Source organism: Tuber melanosporum (genome assembly GCF_000151645.1).
Source record: "Tuber melanosporum whole genome shotgun sequence assembly, scaffold_43, strain Mel28".
Lineage (NCBI taxonomy): Eukaryota > Fungi > Ascomycota > Pezizomycetes > Pezizales > Tuberaceae > Tuber > Tuber melanosporum.
This window is the reverse complement of record NW_003299088.1, coordinates 542,861-551,007: the sequence shown is the minus strand read 5'-3', so window position 1 is coordinate 551,007 and position 8,147 is coordinate 542,861. Positions and strand designations below refer to the sequence as shown.

Genomic DNA, 8,147 nt, shown 5'->3' with positions numbered 1-8,147 from the left:
GAGCCCCTGAACTTCTCCTGGTTGACCTAGCTAACTCCACGGTCCTCACCGCGGAGATCGGCGTCGAGGAAATGGATCGCTATCTTCCTGCTTTCCTCTGAAGAGAATTTTGCTTGCACCATCCTGATCATTGGCGTCTCGGGAGTGGAGAGATCTTTCATCACGCCTTCCTTCTAGCCACCAACAACGGGTAGGCCATCACCCAGACGTCCCACTAGGTATTGGGCTGGCTGTGGCGCTTCTCGAACGGAGAAAATATGAAGAAGCTATTAGCGATCAGTATAAAGTATTGATCCACTGGCATATTGTTGTCCGTACAGTAGAAATGGTTGTTGGTTTGAAAATATGTATCGATTCTGTTGAAATGTTACTCAATGGAATATTAAAACATCCCTTGGCAGAGCTGAATTTTTCGTTGATTGTATTACAACATCTGTCCACAGCGTGCACGATCTCCATTAGGTGATTGTCGATTGTATTAAAATGTTTGTTTGCAGCACATATAATCTCCACAAGGTGATAATCAAACCCCATTTAGCAATTATCTATCTCCGCTAGGCAATTACCAACCTCTCCTGCCAAGCCATCAATGGCCACTAAAATCTCACTTTTGATGTCGGCCTCACTGGTAATGAAACTTCCTTCACCAGATATTCTGGGGATATGTCAAGCCATCATAGCATGGTGATCAGTTATTCCGAGTCGGTTGTAGAACCTAAGGGCCCGTTTGACAACGACCGTTCCATTCAGTTTGAGACCGTTCCTCATACAAAAATGGTCATCCTTCCGTTCCCGCCAAACAGGCCCTAAGGGAGCGAATGTCAATATGGCAGATGCAGGTGGGAGCAACCTTCAGAGTGCCAGAGCTTACTTGAGGCTGGCCGTGCAAAAGGAGGGAAGGCAAGCAGCAGAGGTTGGATCAGAAAGCTATGCAGCGTGGGTGTGTGAACTTCGTTAGCAGGAGAGAGGTCAAAAATGAGAAAAGGAGGTTGTGTGCTCTCTGATACGAGAAGAGAAGAAATGAGATGAGATGAGAAGGGAGAGAGAAGTACCGTAAGAACTCGAATAAACGATCCTTGTGCTAGGACGTTGGACTTGCCTCTCTGAGTAAGGTCTGGTATTTTTTTCTTCTCTATTTGTCTCGGAGATGGGTTCTTTTGGTGTGGTTTTTCGACCCTTTTCCGGAGGAGGAAATTTTAGACTACCTAGCACAAGGATCGTTTATTCGAGTTCTTACGGTATTAGGAATGGAAGAGAGATGAGTTTAGATGGGGAGAGTCGTAGTCTACCCAAACGCAAATCACAACCATGCCTCGCGGCTTGGCAATGGGTGTGATCTTGTATATTTGGCCCTTCATAAAGTTAGGTGTAAGCTGAGTATCTTGGCGGCCGTTCATCCGCATACTTTATGAATCGTCAAGTATGGTGTGTCGGTTCCCACTTCTTAGCGAAAAGACACCCACACCTTCACCCCGGTTTCGAGCACGAAAGCGACCAGACCTGATTTCGATTCATTTACTCACGGGTTATGTCGGCCTCAAGGGCAGCAGTAAACAATAGAGGTCCCGGGGGTGCAGTATGAACTGGTAATGGTGTTCCTGCTGCGGGCAGTGGTGGTATAGGTTTAGGAGGGGGCGAGGGAGGCGGCAGTGGTGGAGAGCTCGACGGGAATTCGCACGACAGAACCCGCGGCGAGTTAGCAGGCACAGGGAAACATTCGAGGGACTCTTCACCCATGCGCAGGAACACATCATCTGCTAGACTTTCTAACAGTAATACTTCCATTTCTACCCTCAAAAAAGAAGAGGAAGCCTAATGTCGTGAGATCAGCCGCGCCGTCAGGAGAAACCTCACCTACACGCTCTAGCACTCCTACGGCTGGTTCGTCCAGATACGCCCAACCGCAATCTCAGCCGGATTTCCATCAACCACGACCAAACCGCCCTTTAGCGAACGCTCCTCCTCACTGGCCCCCATCGACCCAGTTGAGGGCTCCTCCCCCAGACTCTCGATCACCTGCCCTCTCCCCACAGAAGAAGGGCGACCATACTAATTCCAATACTTCACCCGGCGTTCCCCAGTCCGTTTATCATCTACGGGACAGGGAAAGAAACCCAGAGGATCCCGAGGAGTCTGGTTTGGGATCAGGTATGAGGACTCCAAGGAGTAACAACAGCCCGGCGCTGGAGACAGCTGTCGAAAGCAGCTTGCCCGGGACACCAGCAATCAGCACTAGCAAAACCTTGACGGAACAAGTGGCAGCCCTCGTTAACCGACAACAGCATAATACAATCCCCGAAGAGCCAGAAGGGGGAACGCGAGGTTGTTGGGGGGCAAGGAAGCATAGAACCGGCTCGATAGCGTCTTCGATAGCACCACGATCGCAAGCGGAATCCGAATCAGTGTCGGATTACAAGAGCAAGGAGAAAGTAGCTTATTCCAACAACAGCAACAGTAGAGCTCCACCTCCATCGCAACTATTTGCCAGGAGACCTCCTACAGCCACGGGATCAAATAACTTTCCCAGGAATATGAGGGTGGAAACAGAAACAGTGAGCTCAGTTCCGCAGGTCGCTGTAGGGGCTGCTGGAGTGCCTGGGGGGGCAGGCATCAGGAGCGAAAATAGCAATGATACAATACGGGCACCTAAGAAGGACAAGAAGAAACCAACGAAGCGTGTTGGAGGCGGAGGGCCTGCTAACCGTGAGTTGCTAATAAGATCTATCTTGCTTTTGGGCCTGTTTGACTAATTTTATATCCCTACAGCATGGAGCAAAGCGGACCTGTTCGCAAGGAGGGTCGCCGAGGCAGTTGACGAGGCAAATTCATCAGATTCCGAGGAAACCTTTGTCTACGAATCGAACCCCCCTGAGGCACCACAGAAACCCACCAAAAGATTCCATTCACGAACCCCAAGCGCAACATCAATACAAGGGGGACCAGATCGGGGATTGCGGTTACCTCTGCTTGGTTCGATGGATGGAAATCAGAGCGCTGGGAGAAATGGGATGAAGTTCGCCAACACTTCAGGGGCTAGCAATACTAATGCAGCAAGTGATGGGGCAACGGAGAAGCAAGCGGCGATAGAGAGGGAGGAGGAGGGGGATCGGGGCCATCGGCAGCTGTTGGGGGAGCTGGTGGCTCAAGGCCGGAGGGACAGTCAGGCTCCGGACAAAAGGAAAAGGGCGGGAATTCCAGGGGTCAGAATGGGCATCGGGCTCTGCTCCCGAGTCTCCGTTTTCATTGTCACATAAATCGTCGGCGTACTCTCTACTGACTAGTATACGTTCAAATAAGATTTTCACCCCAATTTTGTCTCCAAATCGCAATAAAGCACCATAAGCTAACTCTTTATTACTCGCACTAGGCCCCCCCATGGCTCCGAATTCGAGGCAATCGTAAGTTTCACCTCAGCCGCTTCCCATTTCAACGTACTCGTAAAAGTGTTCAGGCCGTGGTCGCCAGTTAATGCGGTATAATACGTGTTCTCCCCGCCGACATGACCAATTACACCTCATATTATACTTGTATTTCTTGAACTCTTTTATAGGAAGCAGTTGGTTTCGTGGCGTAGTTTTCTGGAATACCGGGTAACTCGCGCTTAACCTATCTTTGAATCAAGCAATCAGAGAGCGAGCAGGGGTGATTGATTGGTGGGGTAGCTTAAAGTTAAGGGTGATCCGGGTGTGATAGATTAACTTTAAAACTTAATAATAATAAAAAAATCCCCACACCCTGGTAAAGCTACATTACAGGAAAGGGGGCCGCTGAAAGCCCTCCCTTAATTTGTTTGACACACATGGTTTAGAAAGAAAGAAAAATAAACAAAATAAAAAAATAGTGAAGGGTAAAAAGAAGTATAAAAAAGGTTATCTGTATGATAGGAAAATCGGCTACAAGCCGATGGTTGTTGTGATAAAAAGTCACTAGAATCAACAGTGAAGGAAGAAGAAAATTAAAAACAAAAAGGAAATTAAGAAAGAATAGGCATTTCTCCGATTGTTTTTTTTTTTTTTAATCCCCAATACCAGACAGAGGAAGAACACTTCAAGCGTTCCATACAAAAAGAATATTTTGTAAAAGACGCTTCAAGCGTAAATTTCCATCTGACTGACCCAATATCCCCCATAGCTATGATACCGGCGGTTTGCGTAATTTTTTTGTATGAGAAAATTGGCATGGACAAGAAAGAAAGAAAGAATAGACAAAGAAGAAAAACTACCGGCCTCTGCGGGCTCCCAGCCTATCACTTCTCCAATTTTCATACCAAACGTCACGGCTCTTCTCTCTGAGATCTGCCCTCCAGTCACCAAATACTGCCTCCTTCAACCTGACGAAATCGCAATGCGCTTCATTGTATGGATCTGCGAATCCCCAAGGGAAATGTCTACCCACTCTCTCGCCGGGCTCATACCCATCCGGAGAGATAACGGATAACGGAAGAAAACTGTTAAGACCCCTAGCCTTTCGGCTAGTTGAGACAGAAGACGCGGTTGATTTATCCGAGGACTGGGGGGCGTCTTCGCCGGAAGATGAATATTCCTCATCGGCTTCGACAAGGGATCCTCGCTGGGCCTTGGTCCCCTGAACTTCCTCTTCTTCCTCCCCTTCGGCAAGCTCCAGCTCAAGTGCCTCCAATGGATCAATCCCAGCACGCTCGAGACCTTGTCGCACAATCTTCTTTAATTCCTCCATGTGACAAGAAGTGCAATTGTCCGCCTTGCTGATAACCGGAACAACGGTGGTTTTTCCGTGAAGTGCTCTGAGGACTGCAATGTCAAGATCGTCGTCCAGTCCAGCTTGGTCAGGCTTGTCTCCCTTCTTGTTATAGTAATGATTTCCAGGAGTAAGCCTTGCAGGATCAAGCAACAAAAACACGCAGTGAACATGGGTATCCTTAGCCCCAGGAGCTCGGACGACCTTGGTCTCCTCGTTGAAGGTGTCTTCGAATTTTGATTCCAAGAAGGCAACAGTCTCGCGAAGTTGCAAATCAACTACCCCCTTTTCAAGTCCTTCACTATCCCACAAAGTCAACCCTATGCGCTCACCATCAATTTCGGTCTCGAGATATGAAGATTTGAATGCATTCCGAGAGGAAGAGGTGGATGTATCTGAATGAGTGGTGGTGTCCTCTTCCGGCGCCTCCGGCAATTCCTCAGCAGGCGCAACATGTCCGCGTTTAGGCTTTAAGGCAAGCGATTGGCGGAGGAAGCGAAGAAACGATGACTTTCCAGAGTTTTTGGCACCAATGACAAGAATACTAGCGCAACTATCAGCATTTCTGCCTCACGTGGTTGCACAATGAGATAAAAGGGAAATGATAAATCGATCATCCACAACACTGCTGGGAATCGATCGATGAAACATACTTGAAAGGGGTAGGATCCCTGCGTCTTCTAACTCTTCTGGGTGAGTTTACACTGTTCGCGGCGCTGCTGGCATAGCTGTATCTTCCTCTATGTGCCATACTACCCTCCTTTGCATAAGGGTCATCTGTGAGCGGTACTGAGCTAGATTTGAGATAACGAGTGCCACCGGAAACACCAACTACACTATCAGTAGACTTTCTTCCAGGGATATAACCACCCGGACCATTTGAGGGGGATCGAGCATCCTCCGAAGAGGGGGGGGATTCAGTAAAGCTCGACATAGCGTGTCCGCTGAATATAGCAACAGAGTCCCTGATATCACTGACAAATCCATTTCTAGAAGGAGCCAGAGGATATTCAGGCAACTTTGGAGGGGAAGGGGCAACAATTGGCGAAGGTGATGTCTTGCGAACCGGATCCCCAGATCTTGAACGGCGGAGGAAACCAAGAGAGGAACGACGGGGTGGGTGGGACTCCTTATCCTTAACCTTGGTATTTTCCGGGACGGGTGGCCGCGACGAGCTCTGTGGTGGGGAAGATGACTTTGGTGTGGGTGGCCGTTTATGCAAGGTTGAGGAAGGAGAAGAAGTACTTGAGGCACCCATCTTGGACGACTCGCTTATAGCCGAAAGATGCGTATCCCAGGCTACCAGCACACAACGTTTGTTAGCTTCACCGGTACCCCGACTTTGTTTGGCCAAAAATAAAAATAAAAAAACGCAATCGCAAACAGTGCAGAAAGGATAAAGGAAAGGTTTTCCAAGAGCTCACATAGTTGAATATCTAAGCTGTAATGAGAAGCAAGTTGAGAAAATCAAACTATCACAATCGGATGTATACTCGCTATCGGGTAGCAGAGCAGAAGCAGATGAGATGAGACCCCGCAAGATGACAAGCACCACTCGAGCGGCTAGCGTTGCAGTAGCCTGAACCTCTTCGTAGGGTACCGTATTTGATGCGCGACGACAACAAGTTCCCGCAGCTAGGTTTGCGGTTTGCTACTCGAAAGGGGAGAGAAGAATCTGCGAAGAAAGCTTGTTGGCGACGATACTGCGGAATACCAAAAGGCGCGTTTTCAGCTGAAAGCCCCTACAACTTGGCGTAATCTTCACACCGTGAAGGGATGAGTCGCAGTGCTACAATAGCGGGCCGGAAGAACGAATGACCCAGAGGAACAAGATATGTCGACCAGCGGCGATTGACGACGGGGGAGAGATGAGGCGAGGATAGAGAGAGGGAGGGTAAGGGAGGGAGGGAGGGGGGGGGGTGAAGAGAAGGTTTTTTTTTTTTTTTTCCTTTTCCCCTTCGTTCTGAGGGAGAGAGGGTAAGGAGGGTTAGTTCGGAGCAATTGGGGAAGAGCGATGGGTTGGTGGAGAAAGGATGGAAAAAGGAAAGAAAATGGGAGGATTATAATAAGGGACCAGGACCAGGAATAGGGGGTACAGTACCCAGAGGAGTGTTTCGTTTGACCTCTCGGCCACGAAATTACGAGTAGGAGATTGGGTCCGAATGCACGAATGCACAGGGTTCCCCCCTCTCTCTATTCTAGCCTCGTTACAGGAAGCCTATTACGAGAAAATGAGAGAATGGTATCATACAGTGCGGGTACAGTCCAGTACAGTACTCGTGCAGGCATGGACAAGTGGAAGAGCACTCATACAATACTTCCAACATCACCATTTACCAGTATTCCTCAGGGAATGTGTATGGTGGGCTCAGTACTCGTACAGTATTCAATTACCGTACTATATCATAAATACAAGTAGTACGGTATCGTGTATTCAAGCATCAAACTATAACTCGTAGAGTACAGTATTTACATCACTCAGTCAAATTAAAGCCCCTAATGGCAACACCCTGCTGTCAAAAGCCAAAAAAAACCTTTCCCGGTTACTGTCAGAGCTGTGTGAGTAGCTGACTACTCGTACAATACAGTACCAGTACTGTATTGCATCGCAGGCCGTTGCAGTTATCGAACATCACCTCTGCAGTACAGTAGCCATGTGTCCACATGTCTCTGTGCTCGCTAACGTTAGTAAGACCAGTGCACCACTGACTAAATCAGCACACAGACAAAGCAGCTTCCTCTTCCTACGAGTATACTCTCAACCTGCTATTTTCGCTCGAACCCTCCCCGCCCCACCGTCAATAACTGTAAATCTACTGCCGGTATTAGCTTAGCGTTCACCACCCAAGACCATGACAGACTCAAATGAAGTTTAGTTTGGGCCACAACAAGTAAGCTACTCCCTACAGCATGACCAAAAATGGACAAGACTGATTCTTTCGGGGCTCGATAGTGCAGCCCAGCCTGGATAGGCGACCGAATGAAGATAATCAACAACGCGTCTGCTCTTGGAAAAGATATATGCTATATGAGCCGCGGCAAAATAGCGACGATGGCACCATGATATTTTCCCGGTAGTTATTCCAGAGGCGCAAGGCTGGCTACAAGCAGTCGGTCAAATTGCGGTTCTCCGAACGCATCCAGCTATGGTCAGAAAGCCACCGGTACGACGTCACGCTGTCACCAACCACCAATCCACCAGCTGTGTTGTCTTTGGGAATTCAAGTGCCGATAGTCTACCCCGAGCGCCTCCCTCTCATGGCTGAACTCATCCCGCGTAGAATGATAATCTTGCGATATGATAGTCTAACGACGCACGGCTGGGTGGTCTTCTCGCTTGATACACTACCGGTATCATAATTCCATAAACGAGTGATACTCCGTGCGTGCAATGGCCAGCCCCCGTCCTTGTACAGTACGAGTACTGTACC

At 48.6% G+C, this 8,147-nt stretch overlaps 2 protein-coding genes; one reads left to right on the top strand and one right to left on the bottom strand.

The window, feature by feature from the left end:
- Positions 1–2,039: 2,039 nt before the first annotated feature.
- On the top strand, positions 2,040–3,254 carry GSTUM_00008215001 (uncharacterized protein; the record flags this gene model as incomplete). XM_002839909.2 has 2 exons in its annotated part: positions 2,040–2,703; positions 2,767–3,254. The coding sequence occupies exons 1-2, from the start codon at positions 2,532–2,534 to the stop codon at positions 3,252–3,254; spliced, it is 660 nt and encodes a 219-aa protein (XP_002839955.1). The 5' UTR covers positions 2,040–2,531.
- A 479-nt stretch (positions 3,255–3,733) lies between these two features.
- Positions 3,734–6,701, bottom strand: GSTUM_00008214001 (uncharacterized protein). XM_002839908.2 has 3 exons: positions 6,141–6,701; positions 5,370–6,015; positions 3,734–5,260 (listed from the first exon to the last, which is right to left on the bottom strand). The coding sequence occupies exons 2-3, from the start codon at positions 5,972–5,974 to the stop codon at positions 4,219–4,221; spliced, it is 1,647 nt and encodes a 548-aa protein (XP_002839954.1). The 5' UTR covers positions 5,975–6,015; positions 6,141–6,701; the 3' UTR covers positions 3,734–4,218.
- Positions 6,702–8,147: the final 1,446 nt, after the last annotated feature.

Bases quoted from the DNA above. Each gene is read 5' to 3' on its own strand.
- GSTUM_00008214001 (XM_002839908.2), bottom strand. From the start codon at position 5,974: ATGGGTGCCTCAAGTACTTCTTCTCCTTCCTCAACCTTGCATAAACGG. The intron at 5,261-5,369 runs GTATGTTTCATC...TAGTTGCGCTAG, and splicing joins AGGGATCCTACCCCTTTCAA to TATTCTTGTCATTGGTGCCA.